The sequence below is a fragment of the Solanum verrucosum genome, unplaced genomic scaffold (genome assembly GCF_900185275.1).
Source record: "Solanum verrucosum unplaced genomic scaffold, falcon-dt-bn FXZP01000037.1, whole genome shotgun sequence".
In the NCBI taxonomy this organism is placed as follows: Eukaryota; Viridiplantae; Streptophyta; class Magnoliopsida; order Solanales; family Solanaceae; genus Solanum; species Solanum verrucosum.
In genome coordinates, this window is record NW_026020240.1 from 934,741 (window position 1) to 950,213 (window position 15,473).

The window sequence follows — 15,473 nt, forward strand, 5'->3', positions numbered from 1 at the left end:
TAGATATAACATACCTTGGGTTCTTAGATACATATATAAATTATTCTCCATTAATTGTTCTAGCAGTTTTATATTTTCCATAGCTTCTATCCAATATTGTAAATATTCGTAGTTCATTTTAATCTGAATCTATTTCTAAGTCACATAATTCTATTCTCTCGAGGTCTACATTATGTAGGTTTATTTCATATCATTGTTGGTTTAATATATCTTCTGATTCGTCATCATTACATAATTTTTCCCATATGATTCTTCTTAATTCAATTATCTCTATACCTTTAAGTATATATAAGATTAAAGTTTCATAGTTTTTTATCATTTCATCGTGCATGTATGTATCAAAGTGGACAGTATGGACAATGAGATACAAAAGCTAACGACTAATGAAGATAATTTGAAGTCTAAAGCTAGTACAAGTCAGCAGCATGACTATAAAAATGTGGAGCTAAGTCGATCGGAAGACTTTAAAAATCCAGAGCTAAGAGGTGACGTTGGGAAACACCTTAAAACCCATAATGATTGTCTAAATATAGTTGCAGGTACAAGAAGACCAGTTATTGAAAAACAACGAAATGCAAATCTAAATCAGTTATTTGAAAAGCCATTTACACAAAAAACAAAAAACTCATTAACCATAGAACCACAAACTTCAACGTATGCAGATAGCCTACAACATGAGAAAAAGGTGTATAACCACATCACAAGGACATACCTCGAAAATATATACAAAATACAGAGTTACCTAAATCTCAATCCCAGATCTACCACTACAAAAGATCCAAATCAAGACTATATAACCCAGAAATTACAAGGATACAATAAACTAATTGCACAGCCAAAAACCAATGTTAACCTAGTTAAAACATGTTATAATTATGGATTAATAAGTACTGCATATACTTATGACGGAGAAGAACTAAGTGGCATACCAGAATTATACAAAGCATTTATTATATACAAAAGAGTGACCAAAGGAAATTTATTTTATGTAAAATTCTATACGGCAACAGCAGAGATATTACATGAGGAGATAAAACCTCCTATTCAAGTGGTAAAGATAGGCCTGACCAAAGAGATGATAATACCGGAAGATATTGGAGAACCAGAAATACCAAAAATTGAGATACCCAATTTCTATGCCAATAAAAGAATAATTGGTATATCAACTATAATACAAGAACTAGCCAATAATTATTTGAATGGAAATGCTATATGGAGTTACTATTCCAGAGATCAATTAATGATTTATGCCAACTCAAGGGAACTAAGAAAATCAGATATGGATGAAGTTCAAAAATGAATTTTATCATTATTAAAACCAGAAGAAAGACCTACAACAAGAGCATTAAAGGCAGGATTTATTTCTTCAGAACTATTGACCAGATATTGTAAGCTAATTGGGCACAAATATCCTGACCATATATGTTCAAAATGTAATGGAGAAGACAATGTGATTCCCGATGTCCAGCTAGAATAAAGTCAAAGAGATATGAAGACAAAGAAGATACGGACAAATAAGATATAGAGATAAGACAAAGAAGACATATTTGGCCAAAAAAAGTCAAAAGCAAATAGTATAAAGTGAATAGTACTATGTAAAGGAGCATTATTGTAAATTATTAGGTACATTATTTTTCGTCTTATCGTAAGAAAGTTAGTAGAGTAGAAATAAATTATGTAAATTAGTCAACAAGTGTAGGGTAATATGCATTATTAAAGTAGGTGCATATTAAAGTGGTAGGTAGGAGTGGTGTGCATTATGAATGGACAAGTGTAAAGTAGTAGGTATGGTAGGTGTGCATTATTAAAGTAGTGTGCAGATAAATATAAGTACAGTAGCTATAGGATAGGATTTCCTTTCTATATAAAGGAATGTACATGTAACATAATGAGGAAGCCTTCAATAAACGAAGCAAGCTTTCATAAAAAACACTCTCAAAAAATTTAAGATATTCATACTTAATAGATAATGGAACAACCTTCAGATACCATAGACAAGCAAGAGGCAAAGGTATATTGTTCAACAAATATGCAAAACTAATTTCATATATTCCTGAATATCATAAATATGATTGAATAAATTTATGTTAGTTATTATGTATTAGAATTATTTGAATCATGATTTCTAGTTTATTAGCACACTGGAAACAAGGAGAAAACTTCTATACTATGCCATCCTAATGTTGAAATTGGTAGGCAAGGAAAGCCGTTTAGGGGAGTAAACAAAGTTGAGGCGCTGATAAGAAGGAAGTATCCGCTAAAGTACGATGCTAGTAGTGACAGGAGAACATGATAAACAGATAATCTAGTTCATAATGATCTAATATGAACTTAATCAATTATGGATATGATAGGAAGGAATAATTGAAAATAAAAAACCTGCATAACAACGAACATGACTACATACATGCATGATGAAATAATAAAAAACTATGAAACTTTAATCCTATATATACTTAGAGGTATAGAGATAATTGAATTAAGAAGAATCATATGGGAAAAAATATTTAATGATAACGAATCAGAAGATATATTAGACCAACAATGGTATGATATAAACCTACATGATTTAGACCTCGAAAGAATAGAATTGTATGATTTAGAAATAAATTCAGATTAATATGAACTACGAATATTTACAATATTGGACAGAAGCTATGAAAGACATAAAACTATTAGAAGAATTAATGAAAAATAATTTACATATGTACCTAAGAACCCAAGATATGTTGTATTTAGAATACATCACAAATAATATTAAACAAACAGTCAGATTAAGACAACTATCAGAAGAATATTACAATAAGTATTATTATATTTTACCATGAATTCCGCACCCCCAAAAAATATACGTAGATCTTATACTACTTATTTTTACGTGATATAAAAACTATTTTTTGATAGATCTTCAGCTCAAAAAATCAAGTACCTAATGCAAGTTTGTAAGAAAAGGACACACCAAAGTAGCAAGATACAAAACAGATGAAACAATAGATATATGTATGTTAATACACATCAAAGAATAAAAACTTATGTGATAACTAAATAATACTACTGAAAGGACAAGAGGGGAGGAGGGGGTTAGCCCACACCCTCTCCCACAAAGAATGCGACAACACTCACATATCCTTATGGTGGACCTTCATACTGTCCTATTTATAAGGTCATATCCTTAATAAGTTAAAATTGTTCCATGTCTTGTCTAATCACATATATACTTGTTTACATGAAGTTATGAACAAATGTACATATTATGGGTATAATATTATAGGAGGACAACGTTTTTCAACTTCACATGTTGGGTTGATCAAAATATATTAAAAAATATTATTTCGAGAAATATATTAAATAAAAATGATTTCCCTCATGGAGGTAGATTTTTTTTTTACATAAGTGATATTTATTGTGTCCATTCCAATTTCCATCACAACATCCTTCCCCCACCCCGCCACCCCCTCATAATTGAATCTTGGAACAGTAGATTATGGGAGTTGGAGAACAAAGGAGTAACTTTTTCCAAAAAGATATGTTTGCTCTATTGTAGCTATGCAATTTTAGAATATATTAGTAGCTACATTTGGAGAGTTGTCCTCGTGATTAATTCTTTTTAATATAAATGGTCAACTTAATATTTTGATATTTTAATATTTGTAATGTTAATTAATTTTTTTAGTTAGAATTGAATTAGATCAACTTAAAATCGTAATTGATAGCTTAGACCGAAAGGCATTACAGTACTTAATTGATAGCTAGCTTAGACTGAAAGTTTATTTCTTCTTTCTTATTTATATTAGGGCGGTTTAAAACCGAATCGAAACAATAATTCGAACCAAAAAAAAAGTTATTGGTTTATCAGTAATAGGTTATTAGTTTAGTGATTTTGATAACGACTTTGATTTTTTTTGTTATCGGGTTATCAGTTCTTAAGGGTTAACTGATAACCCGGTAGTAAATTAAATAATTACATATATACCATTTTGTATATCGGTCTTTGACTTAGAGTTTGGTTTCCTACTTTTATTTTTAGTTGTCTCAAACTCTTGGTTATTCTACAATGTAAAAGCATTTGCTTTCGAGCAAGATGTAACTTGTGAACTCATGTGCATGGTTCATTTTGTTTGTAACCTTGTTTCTAAGTGATTTTCAATGTTTTTTTTTTTTTTGTGTCAAATCTTAATGGTTAAACCGATAACCGAACCGATAACGATCAATAACCGATAAACCAATAACCGATAAGCTAATATCTTAATGGTTCTATAATGGTTTAGCATCTCTACAAACCGATAAACTTCAAAATCGAACCGAACCGATCGATACGTAGCTGATATTTTTTACTTTCTTTTTGTAATCAATTTGATTAATTATTAAAGTAAAGAATTAAATTGATCAACTTAATATTTTTAAATTAAAATCTATGTATGAAAAACTAAAAATAAAGTACTCTAAATTAAAATTATTCTTATATCAATATGATTGAGATAATACATTTTAAATTATTAGTTAAAGTTTACACTGTTTAAATTTGGAAAAAAAACAAACACAAATAGGGACAAATACTTCTATTGCAAAGCAAGAACGACAAAGATAAAGGGAAAATATATAATAATCATAGCCTTGACCACAACAAAGAAAGATATTAACCAATAAGGAGAGAAAAACTCAAATTATTTCCATCATCCAAATATAAAGAAAGCAAAAACAGAGAAAACCATGGCCAACAAGCATAATATATAGGGGACTTTATAAATTTGGCATAATACATATATAAATATGGCTTTTAATTTGACCTCAGTTGGTATTTATGTTCTTGAACTTTGGGTATGCATAAGTAGACACTTAAACTTATATAAAGTTGAACAAGTAAACACACGTGTCCTACGTGACATAATACACGTAGGACGCCATATAGGAAGCTAATTGCAAGTAGAATACATGCGTTTACTTGTTCTGTGTACAAGTTTAAGTATCTATCTGTGCATACCCAAAGTTGAAAAACATAAATATTAGATAAGGCTAAGTTAAAGGACATTCACATTTATGTTTATACTATTCATTTTGAGATGAACCACTACAAGGTTCATCATTATCAAGTTGAAGATCTTTTAAAGAAGGATAATTAGGACCATTCATGAGCTGCATGTTAGTAACCATTTGACGAAGTCCAGCAGTTTCTTCTTTGAGTTGAGCATTTTCTTCAAGTGCTTGGTCATGGCCTTTTGAGACATGATTAAGTTTGTTCAGGAGTAGGTGATTCTCGTTCCGCAGGCAATTAACCTGTAATGAGGCGAATTCAAGATTTAATCTTTATATGTTTATAATTCTTTGTAAATGTGAGAAATGTGAAAACAACGAGCTTCCAAATATAGAAGGGTATCAATATTTTTGGCACAAACTAATTAAAAGTAATGAATACCATATATACTAGTAATTTGTATGGAGAAATAAACTTAATCTTGTATTATTTGTGTAGAGAAATCAACAATATATATATATATATATATATATTAAAAAAAAATTATTCAAAAGCTAGTACTCTTTTAAAATTTGGAATACGTCTCTATCTTATATAATCCCGTAAACTATACATTTGTCACTAACCTGTGCCCATAGTTCGTTCAAGTGTTTTTGCTTGCGCATGCGCGAACGCCTTGCGGACTCTCTATTAGATATCATTCTTCTCTTTTTCCTTTCATTAATTAGCTCATCAATTTCATCACACGTTGAATTGTTACCATTGAAATAAGTTGATTGTGAATTGAGTTCTTGAATTGGAGGACCAATTTGAAGGTGATACAAGGGACTAGGGATTCTATTAATGGACTGATCATGAAATGTGGGTGTGTAATTATATTGAGGTGGGTTATAATAGAATTCTGTGACATTAGTGGATTCCATGACTTAAAAGTATTATTTGAGTTTGCAAGGACAATGTGTAGTGAATTAGGTGTAATTAGAGTGTCAGCCAAAAGTTGTTTGTACTTGAAAGGTGAATGGCAAAGTTATAGCAGGAAGGAGGCATTTTATAGGCTGGCTAAAAGGGCCGATGGCCCCATTTTCATGTTGAACATGAGCATGTAGGACTAATACATATTAACTACACCTATACAAGTACACTACTAAAATAACACTTTGAAAACTCAATTAGTAAAATATTCGTCAATTTTGAAAAAAAAAAATTGGTGAAATAGACACTTCACAAAACAAAGTTAAAAAGTGGTCAATTTTAGTACCAAAATATTAAAAAATTACTACCTACAAAATAGTTCCCAATCTTCAAAGTTTAAATTACCTGATTTAGAAATTAAAAATCAATCTCTTCCCTCCAAGAACTCCCGATTTAACTAAACGAAGTTAAAAGTGGTCAATTTTAGTACCAAAATATTAAAAAATTCCTACCTACAAAATAGTTCCCATCTTCAAAGTTTAAATTACCTGATTTAGAAAATAAAAATCAATCTCTTCCCTCCAAGAACTCCTGATTTCTCTCCTTGTAGATTCCCTTTCCGGCCAAATATTCAAACTTTTCATCAAAAGAATCACTCCGCAATGATAGAAAGTTTCTCCAGTTCAGTCATTGTTATTCCTACCTCTCTGTCACGAACCAGACTGCCGTGATTGGCACCCACACTAACCCTCCAATGGGAGAACCATTACTACAACCCGTCTAAGCAATTTTTAAGAGACTAAAGCATTTAAAGATATAGAAGCAGGTTTAAATGATGAACTAAATATGGAGTTCCCATAAACTCCGAAGGTTTAAACAAAAAACCTAACATACACATCGCAGAAGTTTAACCTCCTAGAACCTGAAAGTCATTGTATCAAAACTCTACTAATCAACAAGTCTAAGAACAAAGGGGTGCAACCCCAAAAACTAAACATAAGTAAAAGTCTAAATATGTAGTCTGAGTCCGAAAAGAATGGACTAAACTAAGGATAAATCCATGACAGCATGAAAGAATTGGCTAACCCTCAGATCTGGTCTCGATCAATGATCTCCTAACTGAGGTCTGTCAGTAGCCGCCTGAATATGCCCTATACTCAACAAAGAAAGAGCAAGTGAAGTATCAGTACATGAAACCACGGTGTACTGGTAGGATCACACAGATACTCAAGGAAGCGTAATATATGGAAGCAATTCCAACACAGTAAACACACATATACAAAATGCATAATTCAGTTATCATTTTAGGAGCGACATACAATTTCCCAATATCAAAGACATGTACATATGAATGTAATAATCACAAGTGGTCCTCTAATGGAACTCATACCCAAACTGTTAGTATGTCGAAACGTGACACCTGATCCAATATATATGTGTCGGAACGTGACACCCGATCCAATATATGTGTCGGAACGTGACACCCGATCCAATATATGTTTCGGAACATGACACTCGATCCAGTCAGCACAACCACAGTCACAATCAAACTCATAATGAATAGTACACATAGTCATACAATCAAGTAATAGGTTCATGACATGTAATTATTCACACATAATCATTTCATTAGATTTGATTCACATTCCCCATTCACATACATGTACGCATACAATGAAGCAATTAACCGACATATATCACACAACAGGAAATCGAACCATCACCTACCTCGAAACCAAACCTGAATACTCCCAAGACACCTGAGCCTTCCGTTTCTGAAGTCTTTCAACTCATTTTTTGCCAAAAACAAGTAATTAATGCAAGGATCAAAAAACAAGGCATAATTTACCCAGATAATAATCAAGATATCAATCCAAGGCCAAACTCAAGATCCTAATACTCAACTAGGACTTTTCCCACCATTAACTTCAAGCTAAAATCCTTCTCCAACGATAATTACCCAAGATTCTAAGTTCTAATAATCGAAATACGTATAAGGGAAGTAATTATCTTACTTTTAGCACTACAAGTCGTGGGAATCTAATAAGAAACTACCCTGGGTCGTCTCTTAGCTCTGAAGAATGAAGTTTTGCAGAAAATAACGAAATTGGGGTTTTTCCCCAACTTAAGTAGTGACGGGCCCACCACGACGAGCCATATCCCGTCATAGCGGCCCCGCCCTAGTGGGTTAAACCCGCCCCGGTGGCTTGCACGTAGACAGAAACTCAAAAATTGAGTCCCAAGCTTCCATTTCGCAACACACCTTCAACCCTTGATGTTCTAAAACTACCCTTTCACACCAAGATCAGTTTCAGGAGTTCTACTCGCCTGAATTCAATTTTGTAAAGCCGTACAGGCTCCTTAACGTCTTGGCTATCTACTCACATGATTAAAATCATAATTAAATCCCCATTCATTACCAGATTTCCCTATACCTCACCTGACTCAGATTTCGTCCAAGTTTGGCCTAGGCTAGAAATTTCCAAGTCGCTACCCAGAAGTTTTCTGGGGGAATTTCCTTCCCCATTGGCTTTTCTATAACAACGGAATCAGGTCGTTACAATATATACCAATTTACCCATCACTCATCCCCGAGTGATAACTAGGAGAAATGGATAAGGCAAGAATAGAGTAGTACTTGAATTGTCGAACAACTGGGATACTTGTCTCGCATGTCCTTCTCGGTTTCCCACATAGCTTCCTCAAGCGGATGATGCTTCCATTGAACTTTCACAGACTTTATCTCCTTGATCCTCAACTTCTTGACATCGCGATCAAGAATTGCAACCGGTTTCTCCTCATACTGAAGGTCTTAGTCTAACAAAATTGAATCCTATTTTATGAGGTAATCTCCATCCCCATGATACTTCTGCAACATGGACACATAGAATATTGGATGGACTCCAGATAGGCTAGGCGGTAAAGCCAACCTATAAGTCATTGTCCCTGCACAACCAATAATCTCAAATGGACCGATGTATCAAGGACTAAGCTTTCCCTTCTTGTTGAATCTCATCACCCCCTTTATGGGTGACACTTTTAGAAGAACTTGCTTACTGGCCTGAAACGTCATGTCCCTTACCTTACGGTGTGCATACTTTTTTTGTCGACTCTGGGTTGCTAGAAGCTTAGCTTGGATGCTTCTCACCTTATCTTGAGCATCTTTCACCAAATCAATCCCCAAAGGTTTCACATCTCCAGCCTCAAACCACCCTATGGGTGAGCTACATTCCTTCCCATAAAGTGCCTCAAATGGTGCCATGTTGATAGTGGAGTGGTAACTATTATTATAGGATAACTCACACAAAGGTAGGAACTTATCCCAATGCCCTCCAAAGTCAATCACACAAGCCCTCAACATGTCCTCTAACACTTGAATAGTCCTCTCTGACTGCCCATCCGTCTATGGATGAAGGCTGTGCTAAAATTGAGTTGAGTGCTCAACTCCTCATGTAATTTTCCCCAAAACTTGGATGTGAGCTACGTACAACGGTCCGAGATGATAGAAAGAGGCACCTCATCTAGCTTCACTATCTCCTTCACACAAACCTTAGCCAGCTGCTGAGCATTATAGTCTACTCAGTCTGTCAACCACCACCCAAATGTAATCAAACTTCCCCAAGGTCTTGGGAAGACCAACCACGAAATCCATAGCTATCATTTCCCATTTCAATTCAGGGATTGGCATTTGATGAACCAAACCTGCAGGCCTTTGGTGATCATACTTTACCTGCTGACAGTTTTGGCACTTAGCCACAAACTCAACTATGTATTTCTTCATGTCAGGCCACCAATAAAGTCGTTCAAGTCTCAGTACATCTTGGTCACACCCGGATGAATGGAATACCTCGAACCATAGGATTCTGTCAACATCTTCTGAATCAAGTCATCCACTCGGGGAACACAAATTTTTCCCTTAAAACTGAGCACACCACCCACATCAAGAGGTGCATCTTATGCCTTGCCAGACACTGTGTTCTTTCTGAGCTCATTCAGACTCTCATCCTAAAACTGTTTGGCCTTAATCTCCTCAATAAATATGGGCCTAACCTCAATACTAGCTAATACCCCACCTTTCACTAAGATGCCCAACTACACGAACTTAGACTCCAAGGTTTGAATCTCTTTGGCCAAAGGTCGCTTGGACACACCCAAGCAAGCTAGACTGCCAATACTTACCGTCTTTCGACTTAATGTGTCTGCCACCACGTTAGCCTTACCAAGATGATACTGAATGGTAACATCATAATCCTTGAGTAACTCCATCCATCTTCATTGTCTCAGATTCAGGTCCATTTGAGTGAATATATGTTGTAGACTACGATAGTCAGTAAACACCTCACACTTGACACCATAAAGGTAATGCCGCCAGATTTTAAGGGCAAACACTATCGCTGTCAACTCCAAGTCATAAGTCGGGTAGTTCCTCTCATGAACTTTCAACTAACACGATGCATAAGCTATGACATCCTTATCATGCATCAACACAACAACCAAACCCGAATGTGAAGAATCACAATAAACAATTAAATTCTTACCTTCCACCGATAGTGCCAGAATAGGTTGTGGTCAGAAGGGTCCTAAGCTTTTGGAAGCTCTCCTCACAATTGTCAGTCCACTCGAAAGGCACCTCATTTTCGGTCAGCCTTGTCAAATGTGTGGTGATAGAAGCAAATATTTTCATAAATCGCCGGTAATAGCTCGCGAGCCCCATGAAACTCCTAACTTCCATCATCGAGCTAGGTCGGACCAACTTCTTCACCGCTTTGATCTTTTGAGGATCTACCATCACCCCTTCCTTTGAAACTACATGCCCCAAAAAGTCAACTAAAATTAACCAGAACTTACACTTGGAAAATTTTAAATACAACTTTTGTTTTCCAAGGACCCCAAAACAATACGAAGATGATCGGTGCGCTTTTTGTTACTCTTCGAATAAACCAAAAATGTCATCAATGAAGATGATAACAAAAGAATATAGGAATGGTTTGAATGATAACAAAAGAATTCGGGAATGGTTTGAACACACCATTCATCAAACTCAAGAAGGCAGCAGGCACATTGGTCAACCCAAACGACATCACTAAGAACTCATAGTGCCTATAGCGGGTCCTAAATGTCATTTTTCGTACATCCTCAGGCCTAATCTTTAATTAATGGAACCAAACCTTAGGTCAATTTTAGAGAAAACTGATGCACCCTGCAACTGGTCAAAGAGATCATCTATCCGAGGCAACAAATACTTATTTTGAATGGTCACCCTATTCAACTATCGGTATTCTATGCACATCCTCATACTATCATTTTTCTTCTTAACAAACAAGACATGAGCACCACATGGGGAAGCACTAGGACGGATGAAACTTTTATCAAGAAGCTCCAGGATTAAGCTTTAATCTCTCTCAATTTTGCCAGAGCCATGTGATGAGGGGGAATAGAGATGGGGTGAGTGCCCGGCTCCAAGTCAATGCAGAAATCTATATCTCTATCTGGAGGCATACTAGGCAAATCGGTAGGAAACACTTTCTTGAACTCAGACACTACCAGAATAGACTTAATAGAGGGAGATTTAGCATCAACATCCTGAATATGTGCTAAATACTCCATACACCCCTGCACCACCAATTTCCTAGCCCGAACGAAAGATATGACCTTAGCTGGCTAAGGCTTGTACACCCCTTCCCACTCTAACTTTTCCCTACTCGAGATCTCTAGAGTTACTGACTTAGCATTACAATTAAGCACAACATAATAGGGGGACAACCAAGTCATGCCTAAGATTATATCAAAGTCACTCATATCCAGAATAATCAAATCAACCCAAGTCTGATAACCCACAAACAGAACAGGACAAGCACGATATACATGGGTGACTATGACAGACTCTCCAACTGGGGTAGAAACATGGATGGGGGCATCAAGCACATCACAAACCACATCAAATCCCAAGGCAAACTAAACTGACACATATGAATAAGTAGAACCTGAATCAAACAAAACAGTAGCCATCTGGTCACAAATAAAAATAGTACATGTGATCACTGCATCAGACGTTTCAACCTCGGTCTTGCCTAGAAAGGCATAAAAATGAGTCCTATCATTTTGACGGGCAACCTCTTTGCCTGGCTGCACTAATCCTCTACCTGCATTACCATTTCCCCGGCCTCCACGGCCTCGCTGATTTCCTTCTGGCCCACCTTGTGGACGTCCTCTACCATTACTACCACTGCCCACTGGTACCACTGCCCTAGTCTTATGTTGCACGAGATTAGACATGCGCGGATGGGGACAATCTCTCTTCATATGCCCGGGTTCTCCATAATTGTAACAACTGCAGTCAAAGGACGGCATGCTGCCAGACAAAGGTGCGGCTCCCTGACTATCCTGAATAGGACGCTGTTGTGAAGTTCCCGAGTAACCACCTGTAGAAGAGGGCATGGCTGAATGAATTGTTCGGGTTGCAAGTGTCGGCCTACCTGAACCTCTGGAGTAGTAACCATGAAAGTCACCGGCGTTTTTGGGCTTCTTAGACAGACCCTTGGCCTGCCCATCATGTCGAATTCCTTCCACTTTCTTCACAAAACCAGTCACCTCATGAAAACTTTTACCTACAGAGGTCATGTGAATAGACAATACATGTAACTAGGGGTTCAATCCTTTGACGAATAGATGAATCCTCTCCTCCTCTGTAGTCACCAACTGTGTAGCGTATCTAGAAAAGGCATAGAACTTAGCATCATAAGCAGCTATATTCATACCACCCTGCTCCAAGGCCATGAACTCGTCCTTCTTCTAATCCCTTAAAGTTCGGGGCACATACTTCTCCAGAAACAAAACATGGAACTACATCTAAGCGAGTAGGGGAAAACAGGCGATATGTATTTCACATAGGCTATCCACTACTGTTTAGCCTCACCTTAAAGCTAGAAGGTCACGAACTCTACTCCATGCTGATGTAGAATGCCTAACTTGTGAAGCCTCTCATAGCAATCAAGAGTGAACTCATAGGCGTCCTCACTCTCAGAACCATAGAACATAAGCGACTTCAGCTTCAAAAATGTAGTCAACATCTCATGCTCAGTACCAGTCATCACAGGACCCAATAGGGGACAGAAAAAGGCATCCGTGCCTAATGCTCCATCTACCTTGGGAATAGTAGCAGCAATGGGGCGGTTGACTAGAGGTTGAGCCTCTTGATTGTGGGAAGGATTCAAGGGCCGACCAACCCTTCAAGAAGGTCATGATCTGTTGAGCTAACACTGGGTCTAAGGGAGGAAGACCTGTAGTCTCAGCTTGTTCCTCCTCCTCTGGTCCAACATCCTCCTCGTCTTCAATCTCCACATTCTCTTGGACCTCTTTTTGGGGTACAGGAGGGGCTCTTCCCTGGGAACATTCTCAATTGGACTCCACTCCGAGCAAGTGCTACCCTTCCTTGTCCTCTGCCACTTCCTCTCCCTTTACCCCTGCCTCGACCACGGCCTCTTGTGGCGGGTTTCTCAAATGTCTCATTGATGGGGGCTACAGGCCTGACATCGTTGAATCGCATATTAACCATTTGTGGACAGAAAAGTGAAAGAGATAAGATACCAATTTGGATCACCAGATACCAATTGGAATCAAGTCACAACACGAAAGGAGAAGAAGACAAAGAGATTTCCTAAAGTCCTATAGCCTTTCGAAGAAAAGTACAATCTGTACTGTTCCGCAAGACACTTCTAGACTCATTTTGGTACAATGAGATCAATAAACCTAGGGCTCTGATACCAACTTTGTCACGAACCAGACCGCCGTGATTGGCACCCACATTAACCCTCCGATAGGAGAACCATTACTACAACCCGGCTAAGCAATTTTTAAGAGACTAAAACATTTAAAAGATACGGAAGTAGGTTTAAATAACGATCTAAATATGGAGTTCCCATAAACTCCAAAAGTTTAAACAAACCAACTAACATACTCATCGCGGAAGTCTTTCAGCTCGTTCTGGGTCTAAAATAAGTATTTAACGCAAGGATCAATAAACAAGGCCTAATTTTCCCGAATAATAATCAAGCTATCAATCCAAGGCTAAACTCAAGATCCTAATACTCAACTAGGGCTTTTTCCACCATTAACTTCAGGTGAAAACCCTCCCCCAACGATAATTATCCAAGATTCTAAGTTCTAAGAATCGAAATACTGATTAGGGGAGTAATTATCTTATCTTTAGCACTGGGTCGTCCCTTAGCTCTGAAGAATGAAATTTTGCAGAAATAACCAAATTCGGGCTTTTCATTGACTTAAGTCGGGATTGGAACGCCATGGCGGGCCCCATCCCGCCACAGCAACCCTTCCCTAGTGGGATTAATCCCACCTGGTGGCTTGCACGGAGACAGAAACTCAGAATTTGAGTCCCAAGCTCCCATTTCGTAACACACTTTCAACTCTTGACATTCTAAAACTACCCTTTCATTCCAAGATCAGTTTCGAGAGTTCTATTCTCCCGAATTCGATTCTGTAAAGCACGTACAGGTTGCTTAACATCTTGGATATCCACTTACGTGATCAAAATCATAATTAAATCCCTCATTCATTACCAAATTTCCCTAGACCTCACCTGACTCAAATTTCGTCCAAGTCTGCCTAAGCTAGAAATTTCCAAGTTGCTACTCAAAAGATTTCTTGCCCAAATTACTTCCCTATTGTCTTTTCTATAATGACGAAATTCGGTCGTTACACTCTCAGCCATTGTTATGTAGGAATTGCAGAAGGATAATACTTTCTTTAGAGAATGCTCAAGTTTTATATAGGCTACTTAAGGCCACTTGAGATGATTACAATCATCACCTACATCTCTATTTATACTATTAAAAATATAAAATCAAAAGTCTAGCACAATTAACTAGATACTTGTATCATAATTTACTAGATACATGTATTACAAAATTCTAAAAGACTTATTGAAAAATTAAGAGACAATATTGGAAAACTAAACATCAAGATGTGAATGCATTAATTCCAACACTCCCCCTTAATGCATTTGCTTGACAACTCCAATGCGTTCTCGAAAATAGCAAAAAAAAATCTCTAGGAAGTGTTTTGGTGATGATGTCAACAAGTTGTTCTCCTGTCTAACAATAATTGCAACTGAATTTCACTTTTATCTTGTGCTTTTGAATATCTCCTTCTTGATTGATTTTGGTTTTGTAAATCCACTTCAGGCTTACAACTTCTCTTTCTTTCGGTATACTCACACACTCTCCAGTATTATTTTTCTCAATCATCTGAATTCTTTCTGCCAATGCTTTCTTCCAAACATCATGCTTTATTGCCTCCTCATAAGTTTCTTTCTCAACATCGGCAAAGTTACATCTTTGATAAATGTCACTCAACATTTTTGTTCCTCTTGGAGGTGGTTCTTGATCATCTAAATCTGAGATTTCTCCCCCTTGAGGGACATCTTCCTCTTCCTCATCCTCTTCTTGATTTGACACATCTAAAGATATGATAGAAGTATTATCTACGTTAATATCAGAATGTATCTCAGGAAGGCCTGGCACCATGTCTTTTTGCTTGAGAAGCTTCAAACCATGAAAATTCAAGTGACAAA

General features: G+C 36.7%; 1 protein-coding gene across 1 annotated transcript; it reads right to left on the minus strand.

Annotated features, from left to right (window-relative positions):
- Nucleotides 1-5,040: 5,040 nt before the first annotated feature.
- On the minus strand, nucleotides 5,041-5,895 carry LOC125832829 (basic leucine zipper 43-like). Its single transcript, XM_049512020.1, has 2 exons — nucleotides 5,599-5,895; nucleotides 5,041-5,274 (listed from the first exon to the last, which is right to left on the minus strand). Exons 1-2 carry the CDS (start codon nucleotides 5,893-5,895, stop codon nucleotides 5,047-5,049), a joined length of 525 nt encoding a protein of 174 aa, XP_049367977.1. The 3' UTR covers nucleotides 5,041-5,046.
- Nucleotides 5,896-15,473: the final 9,578 nt, after the last annotated feature.